Source organism: Spermophilus citellus, assembly GCF_964194105.1.
Source record: "Spermophilus citellus genome assembly, chromosome: 13".
Taxonomy (NCBI): Eukaryota; Metazoa; Chordata; class Mammalia; order Rodentia; family Sciuridae; genus Spermophilus; species Spermophilus citellus.
In genome coordinates this window covers 53,510,278-53,530,491 of record NC_138193.1, presented here as the reverse complement: position 1 = coordinate 53,530,491, position 20,214 = coordinate 53,510,278, and the positions used below count along the sequence as shown (strand labels likewise).

The 20,214-nt window shown below is 41.5% G+C and overlaps 1 protein-coding gene and 1 pseudogene across 2 annotated transcripts in view; both read left to right on the top strand.

Annotated features, from left to right (window-relative positions):
* Nucleotides 1-20,214, top strand: part of LOC308632773 (centromere protein I-like) — a 358,828-nt pseudogene that overhangs the window by 124,778 nt on the left and 213,836 nt on the right. The window lies entirely within an intron of this gene.
* On the top strand, nucleotides 12,213-18,906 carry LOC308632403 (uncharacterized protein C2orf78-like; the record flags this gene model as incomplete). The annotated part of the gene is made up of 3 exons (XM_081264485.1): nucleotides 12,213-12,309; nucleotides 15,665-16,426; nucleotides 17,231-18,906. 3 exons carry the CDS (start codon nucleotides 12,213-12,215, stop codon nucleotides 18,904-18,906), a joined length of 2,535 nt encoding a protein of 844 aa, XP_081120611.1.

Here is a 20,214-nt window from a genome sequence, read left to right as displayed (position 1 = left end):
ATACATAACTGTTTGTGAGCCAGATTGTCTCTGTCTCCACAGCTCCACTCTGCACTTGTAGAATGAACGTGGCCATGCAAAATAGGAGAACACATGGACATTAGCTCTGCTTTAATAAAACTTTATTCACAAAAACAGGCTGTACTGCTTCACAGACTCTGGCTCTGCCTGATCCACTGCTATGCTCCCTTTCAATCACTCCACCCCAGACCAGCTGAGCCCACTTGCTGTTCCAAGGCTAGAAAACACTCCTCACCTCCTTCAAGCCTCTTCTCAAATTGTACCTTTCAATGAGGCTTTGTCTGACTACACTCTTTGAAACTGCAATCACCTCTCAGGGTTCTCCCTTCCTTCCATCTGATTCCCTTCACCAGGGACCACATCTCCTGCAGTGTTGTGAACCTTTCAATACATTTTGTAAGTTAATTCTTTGTTGTCTTTATGGTTTAGACTTTCCATCACTCCCTTGCCCGTCAATTCCTAAAATGTAAGACCCTTGAGGGCACAAAATTGTCTCATATGTTGTTCATTTCCATGTGTCCCATGTCTTAAACAGTGTCTCAAAAATAAGAGCTGATCAGTACAGGTTTGTTGAATGGCATATACCCAAAGGGCTTAAAATCAGCATACTATACTAATCCTGACACATTCATGTTTACAGCAGCTCAATTCATAATAGCTAAACGATGGGACCAACAGAGCCCTTTAACAGATGAATGGATAAAGAAAATGTGGTATCTATATACAATGGAACATTACTCAGTGATAAAGAAGAATGAAATCATGGCATTTGCCAGTCGATGGATGGAACTGGAGACTGTCATGCTAAGAGAAATAGGCCAATCCCCCAAAAGCCAAAGGCTGAATTTTCTGTGATATGCATAGATGCTAACACAGAATGTTGGGGAATGGGGGAGGGAAGAGAAGAAGTTCATTGGATTAGAGAAAGAGGAACGTAGAAATGGAAGAAGGTGGGAATAGGAAAGGCAGCAGAATGAATTGGTCGTAGGTTTTCTGTGTTCATGTGTGAATACATGACCAGTTAACTTCACCCCACAAACAACCACAAGAATGGGAAGTTAGGGATATGTGGGTTGGGCAGCCGAACACTGGGACCAAGGGCTAAAGGTGAGAGACTGAAAAAATGCAGACCTCCCAGGCACCGCTTATTTCTCTAGCTCTGACCCGCTGTTGTACCAGGGGTCTAATCAGGCCTCTGTCTCCCTCCTGAGTAGACCACAGGACTCATCTAAACAGCCTTCCTACACCAGCTCCTCTCCAGGTGGCCAGACAGAAGTTCCAGAACAAAACTGTCTCCTGAGACACTGACTCAGCAGACAAGTTCATTGGTGGCAGGGCTGCCACTGTTGGTGTGATGAGATCAGAGACTGGTTTGGAACTGTGTTTAGAGAAATGATGTTTCTCTAAACTCCTCCCCAAAATCCAAACAAACACAAAAGAATGGAAAGTTATACTCCATGTATGCCTAATATGTCAAAATACACTCTACTATCATGTATAAACAAAATGATCAATAATTAAAAAAAAACTTTTAAAATTAGAAATACAAAAATGTTACAGTGGTTGCTTATTAGCCACTTTATAAAGCCAGCTTGACCACTGGTATGCCAGTGACATCTAAACCAGAATCTAAATATGTGTCTGGCCAGGTTCACTTCACCTTGCCAAATTGTTATCTATCAGATCTCCAGGGTATGTGTAGCTTAGACCCTCACAGTCACCTTCCCCTCACCTTCCTGTGCCCTCCACCCTCCCCCACTCTCATTTTCTCCTCTCCCTGGGTGGGCATTGATCTCTGTCCCTGGTAGGAACCCATCTCTCAAGCAACAGCTCTTCTCCTATGCCTTTGAAGGCCATCGGCTCTTCTGTTTGATGGTCACCTTCCTCTTCCTCTTTGCCATGTGAGGCTCTGTGGGGTCACCCACTCATCCCTGCTTCTTTGCCTCCACTCCAATCTGAGTGTGGGAATGTGCTGAGGTATACACCATTAAAGGATGTTCCTCTAAACTCCTCCCCCCAAACCAAACAAACACAAAAGAATGGAAAGTCGTACTCCATGTAAGACTAATATGTCAAAATACACTCTAATATCATGTATAAACAAAAAGAACAAATAAATTTAAAAAACTTAAAATTATACATACAAAACAGTTACAGTGTCTGCTTACTACCCACTTTATAAAGTAAATGTGTAAACCAAATAGAAAATGATAAAATCCCTGACCTGAAGTACACCAAAGAACCCTAAAGTGTCTTATGGCATTTAACTCTTTTAGAAATTCTCAACCTTGACATGAAACTTTTAACTGAAACAAAGATTTTGAATTACTTAATATAAATTATATAGCACATAGCTAACTAGCCATAAAAAAGGAACAGAGTATTTATAAAATACAACCAATCCATCAGGTACACATTTAATCATTAATTTTAACAGACACACATATTAAAGATCTTTCCATGCATGAGGAAAAACAATGTTTTCCAAATCTGTCATTTCCTTGCTGACAGGAGATACCAGTCTTTAAAGAAACTATACGTGGTGCTCCAAACCACAGATTACTCTTCATGTTATGGTTTTACATGTATGGTTTTACTGCCACCTTTTTCTGGAATGCCCACATTTTGTGGGCTTAATGCCCACCTCTTCAAAGGATAAATCACCTCCCTGCTTTAAGGGACAACATCATCAGGTAATCCCAATTCCATGTGAAAAAGAAGATAATTTACCTACAATAATAATGTACAATTTTAAAAATTGCAATGCATTTGTGTATTTACCTATATTTGAACCAGTTCATCCCATCTTTGTCTTCCCAAGTATCTACTTTTCAAATTCTTTTTATATTCCCAATGGGTTCACAGCAAACATCTTACCAGTGTGAACAATTTTCTTTAATACACACTCCATTTCTGCTTTCTGATAACCTCCGTTCCCTAGCAATGTTCCACATAGGCTGCTGTAGTGTTTCAATGCATGCAACCCACCTAAATCCTCCAAAAGATCTCGCTGAATTTTTAAAAAAATATTTATATTTGAGCCTAAGTGGACACAGTATCTTTATTTTATTTTTGTGTGGTTCTGAGGATCAAACCCAGTGCCTCATGCATGCTAGTGAGCACTCTACCACTGAGCCACAACCTCAGCCCCCATGCTCATCTTTTAAAATTATTTGTCCTTCTGATGGCTCTAAGCCAACATCTATGAAATCTATCAAAACAGAATGTGTTCGTTTTCATTGTAGATCCACTGGCAAGTATAGATTCCCAAACATGATAGCTAATGAAGGCATCTACCCTTGAGGCTTTATGCTTCTACCAAGGACTGCCTTTTGAAGAATTCTTGGTCCCAGGTACATAATGGTTGGTTTAGCTTTGCACATCGGGGTTATCACCATAAATGGCTAGACCATCCATGGAACTGATTTTGGGCACAAGGAGACAACATTGACCTCAGTAATATGTGAGCAACCGGGAATATATATTGACTATTACTGGGGTCCCAAAACAATGTCGGCATTGAAAAGGGAGCTGTAAGCAAGTCAGAAAATCTCCCGTCTTTCTGGACATCATATTCTAGTGGGCAACGAAAGACAATACACCAACCAAACCATATCAGAGAGAGGTAAGGACTATTAAGAAAACTGAAACAAGACCAACTGATACAGGGTAACTGGGTAGCTCCTTAGAATGGATGGACAGGGAAGTTCTCTCTGAGGGAGTGACATGAATGATAAGATGGAACCAGCCAAGTGAAGAGAACTACAAAAGCACCTCATGAGAGTAATCAGCTGGGCAAAGGTCTGGAATGGAACTGCAGAAGGTCTGAGGGTGTGGCTGGAGAGTAGCAAGGAAAAAGGAAAGTGGGAGATGAGGTCAGAGAGGTGACAGTGGCTGAATCACTCTGCAATCTAGGTAAAGAGTATGAATCCTAATCCCAAGCCTCATGAGAGGTCATTGGAGGATTTTAGTATTTTTTCCAGATACCTAATACATGGAGAGGAAAATAGAAACAGGAGTAAAAGCTATTTGGAGCAACTATGAAGTAGCTGACACTAATAAAATGTGACAGTTTTTTGTAGGACCTATGTACCATATGGATGCTTGAGGGTTTACAATCTTTAATCAAACTGAGAAGAGAATATGGAAGGACCTCAGTGATAGATCCTATGGTATGGTGAACCAAGATGAGTCTCAGTCATCCTGATCATTACAAAATGTAGGGATGGGGTTGTCCCTTAGGACAATAACCTCAGTATTAAAACAGATGGTTTAGGGCGGGGATGACTTGATGCTACGTTATACCAAGGCTCTTTTGGTTCTTCAGACCACATTTTAGACTAGTTTTAGAGTGTATGATGATGCTGAGACTGCAAGATAGAATTAAGTGGAAGGAATTATGAAAACAAATTGTTATGAAGTCTGGGAACACGAGAGGCAAACAGCAGTTGAACCTGTATATTTCAGTATGTACAAATTATATTGCTCTCAATAGATGATCTTACCACATGCTATAAAGGTGGATCTGGAATGTCCCATAAACATTTAGCCTCCAGCTTGGCACTAGTGGGAAAGGTGGAACCTTTAAGAGGTGGGTCTTAAACCAAGCATAATGTTGTATGTCTATAATCCCAGCTTCCTGGGAGGCTGAGCAGAATGATCTCAGGTTCCAGGCTGGTCTGAGCACCTGAGCAAGAGCCTGTCTCATAATAAGATTTATTTAAAAGAGGAGCTGGTGATAGCTCATAATCCCTAGTACTGGAAAAAAGGGTGGGGGTGCCTAGTAGGATATCTTCTGGTCATTGAGGTTTGAGGGTTTCCAGTATTGAAGGGGACAATAGGGCCCAATACCTCCTCTTCACCACCCTTCTCTCTCTTTTCCATCCAGGTCGTGAGGTAAGAAGCTTGTTCCACCATGAAATCCCTTTCATCATGTGCTGCTGCCTTGCCAACTGACTATGGACTGAATCATCCAAAGCTGTGAAACAAAAGAAATCCTTTCTCTTTTATAGGGTGATTATCTCAGGTGTTTGTTACAGTAACAGAAAGCTAACAATACACCACATTCCTCCTGGTTTTACACTTACTGCTTTTGAATGATGTGGATATGACAAACCTCCAAAACAGGGCGGCCTTTGAAGAAGATCAGGGGGAAGAAGGAAGAATATTAATAACACTGATCTGTCCCAATACATCCTCTTTCCTAGTGACAAGACAATCCCTGGGAAGAAAGCAAACATCACCCAATGATAGGACAATCCCTGGAAAGGGCAAGAATTGATCCTTTCCCAATATATCCTTCCCTGTGGCAGTGCAATAGACCCTCCACTATTGCCCTGTAAAAACACTGCTTAGTTAAAAAAAATTCTAATTTTCCAACCTTTTCCCTGAATGTCCGTGTCCTATTACAGTCTTCAAACTCAAGTCACCTCCCAGGGTGTAACCTACATAAATCCAGACTGCTCCTGTTATGGGTGGCCATTTTCTAACCAGAAAGTGTGTCCACTTGATGCCTGACTCCTCAGCTGAATAAAAGCTGCTGAATTCATGAGATCTGCACTTCTCCCCATCCCCGCCCAACTTGCTCCTTTTCTCAGTCACATGAAATGAACCATACAAGCTGGGAAGTGATCATTGAACACCTGTCACTCCTTTGGCCCTTTGAGGACAGGGGAACCCCCAGCCACAGCTCACACAGCTACTGCTGAATCTTTAAAATGACTGCAACCCTACCTCCCTCCACACCCTACAAAAAGAGACTCTTGAGGCCCCCTAACTCCACTTTGACTCTCAATGACAGCATGTGACCCCAAAACAACCCCAGCCCTGGGCTAGGTTCTTGTGGCCTTATGTCACCAGTGCAAGGATCTGCATCAGATTGTCTACTGGCTTTGAAGGCATCTTCTTTCTGAACTCCTCCCCTCACCCTTGCCATCCTCTTCCCAATCCCTCCCCTCCCCAACACCCTACAGCCCTCTGGATCAGAGACCTCTTTGCCATTTGGTTCCCAGAGCCAACACTGGCTTTCTCGTACTACAGAGAGGAAAGGCCCCGTCCGGTCCCCAGCAGAGAGATACCCTGCCTAGGGACACCACCTTTTGACTAGCCAGGACCCTGGAGTTCCCCACCATTGAGACTGGAGTGAGGACATTCTCCTCTTCTCCAGTGTAACAGTCCAGTCCAGTGACATGAGATTTCAGGGGATTCCCTCATCTCAAACCATCACCTCAACCAAACCTCTCCAATATGTGAACTATGCAGTTATTCCTCAGAACTCCCCATCAGGGAGTCTTATTAGTAATTTCAAGAATGTTTACTCCCAAACTGACCGTAATATCGAATGTCTCATTAGTCTCTGCACTCAAATATAGCCCTAATTTAAATTACTTTAAATTTGCATGAATGGCCCAAGTAACAGGACCTTTGATAAAGACATTCTCCAGGATTTCACAAGTTACCTCCAACAATAGAGGAATGGCAAAGGGCCTAAAATAGCTTATCTCTAAGCTTTGTTTTTCCTCAGCTCAAAGCCCCCTTTAAGTCAGCCCTGCTCTGCTTTACAGTGAATCCACACAGACTCACGCCTCTCCTCCTCATTCACTGACCCATAAATAGCAGATAAACCCAATCCTTACAGATTCTGGGGTCTCATGGCCCCATATCAGACTCCTCTCCTCAAAGTCCCACTACTCCCAGTCTAACCCCACACCTCAAACCCCACACTCATACTCTACCTTCCCCCCTGCCATCACCTCCTCTACATGATCCAAAGTCCTTAGAGTGGAACATGTGTTCCCTCTCAGAGAGGTGGCAGGGGCTGAAGGGATGGTCCAAGTTCATGTCACCTTCTCTATGACAGCTTTGTCACAAACAGAGGCAGAGTAGGCCCATTTTCTCTACTAAGTACAGGAAGGAGTTCATGCATCTGACTCAGGCTTACCACCTTACTTGGGCAGATGTTTATCACATCCAACCTTCCACCCTGACTCCTGATGAACATGCTTACAGTTTACAGGTGGATAATCCATGCCAATCTCCTCCATGCCCAAAGTCCCCTTATCCATCCTGCAGCAGAGACTGCCATCCCTACAGTTGAACCTGATTGGACATATCAGCCTCAAGACACTGGGGTCATCAGACTCCAGCACATGATTACTTGCTTCCTTTAAGGCATGACAAAAATTCTCATACCCGGGTTAATTGGAACAAGGTAAAGGAAATTATCCAGGGACCTGATAAAACCCCACCCTCTTTTTGGCCTGGCTTACTGAGGCTGTTGCCAAATATACCAACCTAGATCTGGATACTCCTGGTGGCACTCTCTTTCTCCATTTTAACTTTATTAGTGGGTCTTCACTGTTCACCCAGTAACATGGTTTGATCCTCCCCCTTCAATCTATCTTAATTCCAAGGCCTTCTTGCCTGGTCCTTTCTTGACAACCAGGTCCTCCCAACAATCTTGTTCAATTATGCAGGACTGTCCTCCTGATCCGCTCTTTGTGTTTCTCTCAGAAACTCATATTGTTACCACACTGGGCCTCGAAACTCGGCTTACATATGTCCCAAAATAACAGGATCAAGAGGCCAGGCTTATTTTCCTCACTGGCAGAGGCTCACCTGCATGCCAGGAAGTTAATGTTAATTACTCATTAAGCAGACCCATATGCTCTTACCATTCGCACAGAGATCATTCACCAAAAGTTTTACAATGGTCTGAAGGTGATAACCCTATCATCGAATCTTTCTGTTGTAGGAAAACAAGTTATAGATTGGGGTTCTCCTGGGGAACTGACTTGATGCTGAATCTAGAACTCTGGGATGAAAATTACCTCATAGAGACAATTTAGAACATCTGGCTCATAGAGCTGTTTTCCATTCTAACATCACTAGATACTGGTCTAAGTGAGAATTATCACCTGCCATGAGAATGGATTTTCTGCCAATTCAGGACACAATATGGAAAATAGGTCTGACTGAGGAGACTTTGGGGATCTGGAAGGATAATTCTCAATATAATAAGTTGAAAAACGTTATCTATCGTAACATTTCCTTTCATAAGGGATTGTACTTTCACAGTATGTGTATTAAATCCCTATGTTTTAGGGTCCAGACCCATTCAAATACCCATTCAAATTTTGTGATGCCTCACAAAAATCTATATTATGTTAAATGTGTAAAGTGTATGCTACAACAACATTTGAACTCTATGGCAAAGTTCAGCACAAACTATAATGACTCTCAAAGGGATCCTTGTAAAATTAAAAGTACCATGGCAGGAGGCCCATTAAGTACCATCCACGTAGGAACTACTGAGGCACCTGAAACACCACGCTAAATGGCTCATCTGGTGGCTGAGAGCTGGGACTGTTGTTTTGACTGCAGCGGAGACACTGCATCAGCAGGTCCATTACCTTCAACAATTCCATAAGAATGTCACTGAGACCTGGCAAACTCAAGAACATATGGATCCGGATAATTCAAACAAAATTCAACAACTAAAAGATTCTATTATTTGACTAGGAGAATAAGTACAACATTTACAATGGGCTCAGAAACTTCAGGGTCATTGTAATATCACCCAATTTTGTGTCACTAGAGATCCATTTGATGACACTGAGACACAATGGCAAAATGTATGTAATCACCTAATGGGACTTGATCTTTTTCATATCAATACTTGTTTGAATTAAAATTACAATCTCAGGTTCTGCCATAGAAAATGCAAAAACATCTACTTTTGATAAGAAATTTGGGGCAGTTTAGCTAAGGGGATTTCCTCCCTCAACTCTTTGAAATACTTTTCTACACATATACCTGGGCTACTAGCTATAACTACACAGTTAATTTCTATTCTAGTTCTGCACAGTCTTTCAAACAGGTTGGAAATGATTAGACCATCAGGAAAATACGGTTCCAAAGTTAATCATGCTTGCAATGCTCCAAAGGACCCGAACTCCTGAGATCACGGAAAGTGAACCCTGAGTTTGAAAGGGATACAATGGCCTTGATTAAGGGAAATAGGCTCCCCAAGGATAGGACCTGCTAAAATTGTTTTCCTAGAACTAACAAATCTGTTAATCTTCACCTTTATCATAACAGCCTTTCTTCTCCCTACTCTTAACTGTGTACAAAAAACATTTTCTTAATGAGGTGACCTGTCTGGCTCAAGCCCTCTCCAGAATACAGTCCAAATTTCTGAAACCACAAAAGGAAGACTGTGCCTGAGCCCCGAGTCTACTCCCACATATACTCTTCTTCAGCCTCAACCACCAGAGAACCCATGTTCTTTTCCAGAACTCTGAGACAAGGGGTCCTCCTACTTCACCCTTTCCCAGCAAGAAGCAACCAGACCTGAAATCATTGCCTCTATTCATTATGACAAATTTCTACTTTTTGCAACCTTTTTCCTGAATGCCCACGTCCTGTTAAAGTCTTCAATGGGTAAGTTACCTCCCAGTTTATAACCTATATAAACCCAGATCAGCAGCCATTTCTAACCAAAAAGTCTGCCCATCTGATGCCTGACTCCACAGCTGAATAAAGGCTTTGCTGAATTCATGAGGACTGCACCCATCTCCATCATCTCTATCTCCTTAACCTATAGTAGCTGTGGATACCTTTGATTTCTAAGAGAACATAAGGAATGATCTGGCTTACAGATACTCACTGTATGTTCTTAGTCTCACATTACATGCCAGTATTATAGAAGTAAGCTATCTGAGGTGTGCAACTGAGATAAAAAGAAAAAAAAATATACCCTGAAAAAGTTGACATACTCCAAGCCATATCTTTATACCACCAAACATTTCACAATCCCTCTTAGCTAGGAATTATCCCACACAACCATCAAAAAAAAATTATATTCCATAATTAGCAGTGTAAGAGATGGGAAAATAGGCCTGTAAATGTACTATTTATCTTTATTTATGAGCAATTTTTTCTATATATGCGCTTGTCTTCCTGTGGGTTCTTGACATCGTGAATCACACTATCTACACATGTCTCTAAAGAAGTCCAAAAATTAAATAAAGGTCCACTGACAACTAACAGAAAATTTTTTAAAAAAACAACTTACCACATTTCTGGTGGGGTGACACACGTCTATAATCCCAGCAGCTTGGGAGACTGAGGCAGGAAGATCGCAAGTTCAAAGCATACATCAGCAATGGCAAGGTGCTAAGCAACTCAGTGCGACCATGTCTCTAATAAAACATAAAATAGGGCTGGTGATGTGGCTCAGTGGTAGAGTTCAATCCCTGGTAAACCCCCACCACCAAAAACAAAAAACAAAAAAAAAACAAAAAAAAAAAAAAAAAAAAAAAAAACCTTACCACCAAGGAAAATGATTAAATCCCATAGTTGTACTCCCCCAAACCAGCTCAGTACTCATATATATATTATTACCAATTCAGTCCTGACTGACTTTATCGCCATTACAAGAGAAAGTGGAGAAACTAACACTCTCCAGGGGATCAAAAGCAAAAGCAATTTAGATGAAGTTGGGCTGAACAGACACACCCCCTCCTTGGGTGCACAGCATAACCACAATGCTTTCTCCACAAGCCTCTCTTTGCATGTCTACACAAATCCATCAGGCCCTAAGCAACATAGTGAGACCCTGTCTCTAAAAAAAATAAAAAGGGCTGGGGATGTGAGGTAATGGGAAAGTGTCCCTGGTTTAAATTCCAAGGACCCGACCCCCCAGCAAAAAAAAAAAAAAAAAAAAAAAAAAAAATCAATTGCCCCTTTTATTAACACAAAATGAGACCTCAATGAGTTGACTTGTTTCTAACAAAAAGTTAAAATTTAAAAGTCCATGTTAACCTCTCTTTTCTTTATGTTATCCATACTTCTTTATGTTCTCTTAATGTTCTAACTTTTCTCCTGGCCTTCCACCCAAACATGCAAGACAAAGAATGTGAGAAGCCCAAGATTCTATAGTGGCTGTTTGCCTGGGGGAGGAAGTCACAGTAACTGCCACACTGGATCCTCTTACATAAGAAGAGAGAAAGGATCCTCAGTGCCTCTCACATATGAAAGAGGCTGATGGCAGAAAGTCTACATGACCAAGGAGCTGTCCTCAGGAAATTATAACTTACAGAACTACAACAAAAATCCAGAGAGGGAAATTTTACAGTCAGCTAGGTCTTCCACCTCTCTAGAGTTTCTGCTATTGTTCAGAGTTCATTTTTCAAAGAATCAACTCACAGAAAAAAAGACCCCTGCTTCTGCAAGTTAAAATAAAGTAATATCAATGTGTACAAGAATGCAGACTCAAGGCTTGTCCATGAAAAAATGTCTACAATGAAGAGGGGTGGGGGAAGGAGAGCAGAAGAGAGTTACCAGTCGAACCTGGCCCAGCCCAGGCCAAAGAAAGCAGGGATCAAGGAGAAACTAAAGAGAATCTTGGGCCACATCATTCCCCAGAGAATGCACTCAAGGAACTTCCCCCTAGGGCTGGGATTGTGGCTCAGTGGTAGAACGTTAGCCTAGCACACGTGAGACACTGGGCTTGACCCATGAATAAAATAAAAGTATTGGGTCCATCTACAACTAGGAAAAAAAAAAGTTTTTAACCCCTTTCTGAATGCTTGAATACTGCAGTAACTTCACTAATCAAATCCACTTCTGTGGTCCCAGAACCACTATACTTGCTCAACCTAGATGTCTCTTTCTTCCATCTCCAGGGATGTTAACTGAATATGTTAATAGAATAATGTATCACTATTACCTCTTATACTGTGAAACATAATTTATAACATATTCATAATATATTAATGAACATTTAAGAGGATCACAGAGATGATATCCCTAACACAAGAGCCTGGGGGAGGGGAGCCATGGGGTGAGCCCATTATGTCCCTCCTGCAGGGCTCACCTACCAGAACTGAGCCATTTAGTTTCTATTATAACTTTCCTGTCACTTTCTCCACCCAATCAACTCTCTTGTCATTTTCCCCACCCAATCCCACCTTCTCCTTGGGAGTCTGACCACTCTATTGGCTACTTCATACCTTTAAACGGCCAGGTTTGTGACATCATTCTCCCACCAAACCTACTGCCACCTGCAGGAATCTTAGGCTTGCCATGTAGTTGTAAACAAATTTGAATCATCGCAAGTGACCAGTGACCAGTAACCAGTCATTAGAGTGGCCAGTAAACAGTGACCAGTGAACTCCATACTGGGAAACATGCATTCACTAGCCTCAGCCACCCACACATCCTCTGGGGTGATCTCCTCATCCTTTGTATCTACAATTGATGTGACCTCTTCTCTGACCATGTCAGGTGAGTAAAGAAACTTTTGAAAGTTTTTCATTAGACTTTTACCTGCCTCAATTTACTAATGGAGTCAAAAGAGCTTAGAATAATAGGGGAAAGGATGGAACTAGAAATCTGGACACCTAATTTCATTGGGAATTTGACATGTACTAGGTATAGAACTGGACTAGTTTACTCTCACAAAATCTGTTTCCTGATTTGCTACTTGAGGATAACAGATTGCCCATGTTTTGGTCCCTTACTTTTCTTGCATCTTGAGGGGCATGTTTTAGAGAATGAAATCAGATTTCATGGTGGTGTTGTTTCAACTGAAAGAGACAAAACCTAGGCAGGGTGGAAACCAAGAGGTTTCCTCTGTAACAGTTTCCCTTCACAAAGATTTCTACTTCAGTATTTCAAATTTAGTGCTGTTCATAAAAGGGACATTCACATACTTGAGAGTTTTCTATTTAAACTAGGTGAAAAGAGAAATAGGGAGAGAGGAGCAGGAGGACAGGGCTGTAAGGAGGCAGATGTTCTTGGGGAAGAAAGTTTGTGACTGTTTAAGCACAAGGCAACAGGAACTCGGTGGACGAAGAAAATATAAAAATAAAGGAGAAGAAAATGTTAGAATAATAGAGATGAAGAGAATGATGTTCTCCAGAAAAAAAGAGGTTGGTTGGGATGGATGTGAAAGAAAAGCAAAGATTTTATTGAAACCAACAGACAGCATAGAGTGACTCTTCCCAGAGGCTGGTTTAGAGAATGTTTAGATTAACAGACCAGCAAGTAAACTAAGACTTGAATTAGGGTATCACTGGGGTAAGCAGGTTATCAGAAAAGCCACACTTGGCTGTTACAGTTTTCCTATGATCTCTTTCAACACAGATGATGTTGACAGTTTGAACATGAACATGTTAGAAGTATGTTTTAGAAATGATTCTTCCTCCAAACAAGCCAAAGAAAGTGGTTCTAGACAGAGCTGGGGAAATGGCAAACCATGTCCTATTTTGTTCTGATTTTTAAACTACAGGGATTTCTAAAAAATGTTTTGTCCAAACCTGCATCAGAAGGACACATTCCTTTGTGTGATATAAGCTGTCAAGGTGAAGCTGTTTTCCATATTTACAACAGTTTTTTTTTCTAAAAAAGACAATATACAAATAGTCATTGATGATTTCCAAATCTAAGAACCTAAAGAAAGAACTATATAAGAATAAAAATTCAAGCTCACATCTCTAATTCCGAGTTTATTTAAATAATTATGTGAAGACTTTTTGTTTTGTCTACATTTCAAATAATTGTTTGGGGCTGGGGTGTAGGGTAGCTCAAACATTTTTGTATTAATATAAAAGGGAGAAAAAAATGTCAGAAAAAAAGACAAAAATTGTTTTAAATTTGTTATTTTATTATACTGTGATTGTTTTCTCAGACTTTAGGGACAAGACTTTTCTCTAAATGTGATAATAAACTAGGCTTCTATGATTTTGTTAAAGCATTTTTTCTGTTTTTTTTTTAAATAACCAAAAGGATTATCAGAAAATGTGTTTATATCAATTGAAATATCTACCTAGTGGAATTAATGTCTTTCTTTTGTTGCTGGTAATCCTTAGAGGAAGAGAAACAAGAACAATAATGACTTTACACTTATTGTTTTTTTCTCTAGTACGTACAAAATTTCTTTCGTCCTTCCTTCTGTCCTACTTCCCTTCTTCTTTCCCTCACTCCCTCCATTTCTCTCTCCTTCCCTCCCTGCCTTGCTCCTTATGCCTTCCTTCCTTCCTCTCATTCATTCTTTCTTTCTTTCTTCTCTTCTTTCCAGTTCTGAGGATTGAACACAGGGTCTCATGCATGCTAGGCAAGCATGTTACACAAGCTATATCTCCAGGATATTTTATTTCTTTTCTCAGATAGGATCTTGCTCAATTGCCCAGAGTGGCTTTGAATTCCTGGTTTCCTGCAATCCCACTGCCTCAGGCTCCCGAGTGCTGGGACCAGAGGCCCACCACACCATGCCCAGATTCATCCTGGGTTTTGGCTTTAGTTTTCGCTTCTTCACATGGCTACCCATCTGTTCACTTTACTTAAATTTGTGTTCACTTTACTTCAAATTTGTGTTCACTTTACTTCAAATTACACACATTTTTAGTATAGCTTCTCTGTCTATATGTACTGCTTGAGAATGCATTCAAACTCACCTTCAATTATGAGCTTTGTTTTGATTAACAGTATTCACTAAAATCAAAGAGAAACATTCACTTTCATAATATTGTATGCATGATAACAGAACTCATTTCTTAGCAAATTTGATATACACTCACTTTTGCTCATATCCATATGTTCGTTACTATCTAGTCATTTCTTTTAGTTCTGAGCTGTTTTTGACTTTTGCTTCTATCTTTCCAGAACATACTGTAACTCCCTCCAAATGAAACTTTTTGTAATATCTATTTATCAGTTGTAGTTAAAGACAATCCTTTTATTTTATTTATTTTTACGTGGTGCTGAGGATTGAACCCAGGGCCTCGCATGTGCTACGCAAGCGCCCTAACACTGAGCCATAACCTCAGCCCTCACATGAATCTTATGAAATATGACACTTTTATTTATGGATGAATTATCACTATTGTTATTGTTATAACCACACTAAAGATGAGTAACCTGAAGCTCAGAAAGTTTCAATTTCTTTCAAGAAGCATTTCTTGAGAAACTGAATTTCAGGTAGTCATTTTCATGTAGGATCAGCAGTTAGGCTGAAACAGGGCAAAGAATGACCCTTAAATTATCATTTGGATGGTAAAACTGAACTCCAGGAAATATCATGTGACCTGGACAAACAAAAAAGAGATACTAAAGATCACTATGGTGATATCAGTACAATTTTCGATGAACAGGGAAAAACAAATTTCTGTATCTCCAGATTTCTGGTCTTTGGAACAAGAGTCCTGCCAGGGAGAAAGTTTCCATAATCTGTTGCTGATTTTGAACTAGTCAATCTCACTTCCCTGACCCTTGGTGTACTCATTTGCTAACTGGTAATGTTGGGGTTTTCTCTGAGTTCGAAAAGGCTTCAGTTCTAGGGCGAATTCAGGAGTCAACACTAGTGCAGGCTCAAAGGAAAGGTAGGACAGGTAGAAGGATGCTTATAGGGAACAATGTGTGAAGCAGACCACTTGGGACTTCTGTGCCCAATTTGAGAGAAAAGGCAGGTAATCAGAAGAGTACTTGCAGCCATCCTAAATGGAGTGATTTGGGGTCTCTCAATGATTATTGGAATCAGGGCCCTCCTGATTAGTACAACATTAAGATGTCATTGTTCCTCGAATATTGTTAAGAATCTGCCTGTCTCATCAATATTTTCACCACCCTCTTCTTCCTACAGAAAATTTCCAAAATTCTTCTTTACATGGAAATGCACATTCTCTGCAGCTCTCTCTTCCTGTGGTGACCAATGCAACGTCCCTGACAGGAAGTGTGTGCAACCTCTCCAGAGTCTCTGCTCCAGCTGCCACTTCAGCATGGTTACTGCCCTCAACCTGTGGCACCTCCTTCCAGACACTCACGGGCAGTGCCTACCTTTATCAACATGCTAGCACAGCCATGGTGTCTGGGGTTACTGGCCAGAACCAGACTCCCATGGCACCTGCCTCCTATCCAAGTTTTTCGGAGTGGTATATCCCAGGAAGTGCTGAAAAGAGCTCATCTTCACTCAGGGACTTTAATCTGACTGTCACTGACCAGAATACAGCAGATTCTTCCCTATCTATGACATCCCAGTATGACAAAACTTCCGAAGCCAATGTCATGATCCCTGGGTATCCACTACTATCTGGTAGGCTCGTCCAGGTGACACTATCTCAGATTCCAAATCAAGGACGTTGCCTCTCACTACCCCACCAAGAAGGAAGCCAGGTCTACTACTGTGATCATAACTCTCTGGGGACTCTGCTCTCTGGAGAACATTGGTCCTGCCTGCAATCCTATGGCTCTGTGCCATATGCAGGAAGTAGTGCCGCTGCCCCTCAACCAGAAATGGTGACAGTGCTGAAGGAAGTTCAGCCCACAAATGTCCTACCATCAGTCCCTACACCTGTGACCTACTACTCTGTGTCCACTCCAAGTAGAGAAGGAACAAATTTTCAAGGTGAGTACAAACAACAAAAAAGGGGAAGGAATAAGATTACCATTCGAAAGGAGGGTCCAGTTTTCAGCTGGTAACTGTGGGTCCACACATCCCTAGAATTCAAGTGCTGAGATTTTAACCACAATCTTGTTCAGCAGTCCCCATTTTCAGACTCTGTAAGAGAAGCATGCAGCACAGCATAATGGCCACCCATGCATTTAAGAGACCTCTAGGAGCACATGGAAGGAAGCGGCTGTTCACTATTTTTGCACTCAGTCCAGCTACACATCCACACTATAAATATATTTCCCTAATTTTACTTTGGTTTAGAAAAATACATCAACACATATCAGGGTGTGACACTTTAATTGTTCCTTAATTGACTGCAGGATTTAACCTCTGTATGTAGAGATGCTGTCCAAAGCAGGAGTCCAAAACCCCCGACCATTCACATTGATTTCATGAGCAACAGCTCCACCTTCTCCTAGTTCATGGTGTTAAGTGTTCTTACATTCTGGGGAGAGTGGAGAGAATTGAGGGGCCCCTATATGAGAACGAGAGACTTCATGAAAGAGTTTTTCTGTGTTTCCCACTGAGGAGACAAGTGCTCTACCGGAAACCCATGCTGCCATGGTGATGAACCAGCCCAAAAGTAAGACTTCAAGGGATCACCTGTAACTAATATGCAACTCTTAACAGATATCTGTCAGTGGTCCTTAAAAAGAGCTAATGGAAATGCTTTCTCCAAAGTAGGTGGTTTCCCTGAATAGTGTGTCGCTGGGAAGGGGAGCATCCTACTTACCATCGTCCTTGTTTCCTTTGCAGGGATGGAAACTTCCCTAGGGACGGAGGCTTCCTTGGGATTGCAACCTCCAAGTCAGACATTTTGTCTGCCACAGCCTCCAGAATTCTCATACATCTGCAATAACAGAAAAAGCCAAATACTTGAGAAAAGCTCACAAACTGAACTTGGGGACGTTTCCACCATAACTCCAGGCCAAAGATCTACTGATTTCTTGGCATTGCCTCCAAATCAAAGCCAGGAACAAACAGAGATTAAGAATTTGTGTGAGATTAACACCATGCTCTCAGAGCCACTGGATGCCTACCAAATTGCCATGGAGAAACAGGATCCTCCACTACTCCCTTTAGACATCCCTGAAATCCACCAGCTTCTGGCCTCCATTGGTCCTCTGGACCAAGAGGAGAAGCCACATTCTGAAAATATCCTTCTAGAAAGGAACAAAAAACATAAAGCCTCAGAGTCTCCTCATGGAACTCCTCAGGCCAAAATGCAGCTAAGGGACCTGGAATGTGCATTAGGAGGAGAAGTTGCTCACAGGGATGCAGGCAGCAGTAGGGCCAATGTGCACACAGCCAAGCACCCTAACAGCAGAGCTCAGGAAGCTGCATCCAGCAGGAACAGCAAGGCTAAGGGCCATGGGCAGGAAAAGAACAAGAGAACCAGAGAAAACAACTCCAAGAAAGCCGAGGAGAGGAAGCAGCCAGGCAACAAAGTCAAGGCACAAGAGAAGCCAACTGTGCCCAAACTAAAGCGGAAGAGGAACCATCCTGAGCTTTGCCAAGAGTCCTTTAAAAAACCTCGGAGCTGTCTCAGCATGCACATGTTGGAGTCGGTGCAGGTTTTCCACGCACTGGGGAAGAAGAATGATAAGAAAACTGGGCTCTCTTCCTTCCGGGCCCCGGGAAACTCAGGCAGTACCCAAGACCCCCGTCCATGCCCAGCTATGAAACCATGGCAGGTGGTTAAGGGTCCTGAGAAATCACAAGTCAAAGCCCAGAATCCAGATATCAGTGCTGAAGGAGAGGGTCCCCCTCCATTAATTTATGAGCCTCCACCACCTGGGAAGGTTAAATTGGTACCTTTGCCTTTTCTGACGCAGGAGAAACCTCCACCTCGACCAGTAATCAATAGGAGGCCACAGTCTCTGGCCTCACAGAGACCTACTGGGGCTTACCCTGCCCAGCCTGGCCCTGCTAGCTCAGCTCAACCCATGGCAGTCAACACATCCCAAACACCTTCTGCCAACCCATCTTGGATGCGTCCTGCCAAGCCAGCTCAGCCCGTTTTGACTCATGCCATTCAGTCAGGTGTGAGCGCTTCTAAACAGCCTAGTGTCCCTTGCTCTGCTGCTTCTGGGCCTGCACCCTACAAAACATCATCTTGTACTTCTCTTCATTGGCAACCCGTTCCCAGGGTTGGGACCAAGCCCCAGTCACAACCACCCAAGCCTCAAAACCAATATCTCCTCCAAGACTTTGCCTCACAGCCAATTCCATGGAGGAAACCCAATGTTCCTGGGCAAGTACTATCAACTCCCATCACCAAACAGCAGAGGCCAGAGCGGGAAGCCATGAAGAAGAAGGCTCAACAAGAGCGTGAGAATGCTGCCAAGTACACTGCAATGGGGAGAGTGCAGTGTTTCATTGAGAGGGAAAGAGAGATGGAGATCTCTCGCTACTATGGCTACATAATGTAAGAGCTGCAAAGATCAGTGGTGCCACTTAGGGACCAAATAGTTTTCCACATGTATATAGATAGAGTGATACACATTTATTTATTCTCAGATGCTTTCAAAGTTTAATAAAATTACATAGAGAAATGTAATATAATTCACTAATATATAATAAAGAGGCCTTCTGGTACCACTGAGAATTGTTAGAAAATAAAGAGGCCTTTGGGTACCACATGGGTTCCAAATAGTGTTCTCATATACACATAGATAGATAGATGAAAATTTATTCATATTTGAAAAGGTAATATAGTTTAATAAAGAAATGCTATAGTATTGATTAGAGGGTAAGTAATAAAGAGGCTTTATATTGCCATTTGAATACCAAATAGTTTTCCACATATATATACAGACAGGTACATAGATACAAAAGTGTTCACTTATATATATATATATTTTCAAGACTTAATATAGTTGAATAAAGAAATGTAATAGTATTGTTTGAGAGATAAGTAATAAAGATGCTTTCTGGTATTGCCTGGGCGTCACATAGTTTTCCACAAGTGTAGATACAAATTTTATAAATATGTAGATACAAAGATACAAATGAATTCATTCTAATATATTTTTAAAGTTTAGTCAAATTGAATGAAGAAATTCCATAGAATTGGTTAATAGATAATAAAGAGGCCTTGTGTTAGCACTTGGCTATCAAACATTTGTCCTCATAGACCTATGAATATGTACTCATGCCAATATACTTTTAAAACTTAATAAAATTGAATAAAGAAATGTAATGGAATTGATTAACAGAAAATAAACAGGAATTTTGAGTTTGAATGGCTGTTAAGTGTGGTTTAGTTTGGTAGCGATGGGGATCACAGCCTGCATGAGAAGAAAGGAACTCAAATTTGGCCAGGATAATAGAAGTAAAGGCTAGGAATGGGGGAAAGAGGAAGGCATGTAATCCAGCACTAGGAAGGCAAAAAGAAGAGAGATGTATGGTTTTACTGGAAGAATCAGGAATTGGCAAAATGGCTGACCGATAACACAATGTTTGAAACTAGGGTTAAAATGATAAAATGTCAAGCAAGTTGAAAATGATAGGAGACGGGTTCAGGTTGACCAGAAGAAATACAAAAATCAAACAAAAAACTCTCATGGAGAATGGCCTAGTTTTTCGTCTACCTGAAAGGCATTTTACAAAAGAAGATTCAGGGCACATCTCCACCATATTTGGGTCACTTAAGATCCTAGATGGGAAAGGTGAATACAAAACACGGGGAATCTACCAGGGGTGTTAGAGGGTTCACAGTTACCCTGAGGGAAGCTGAT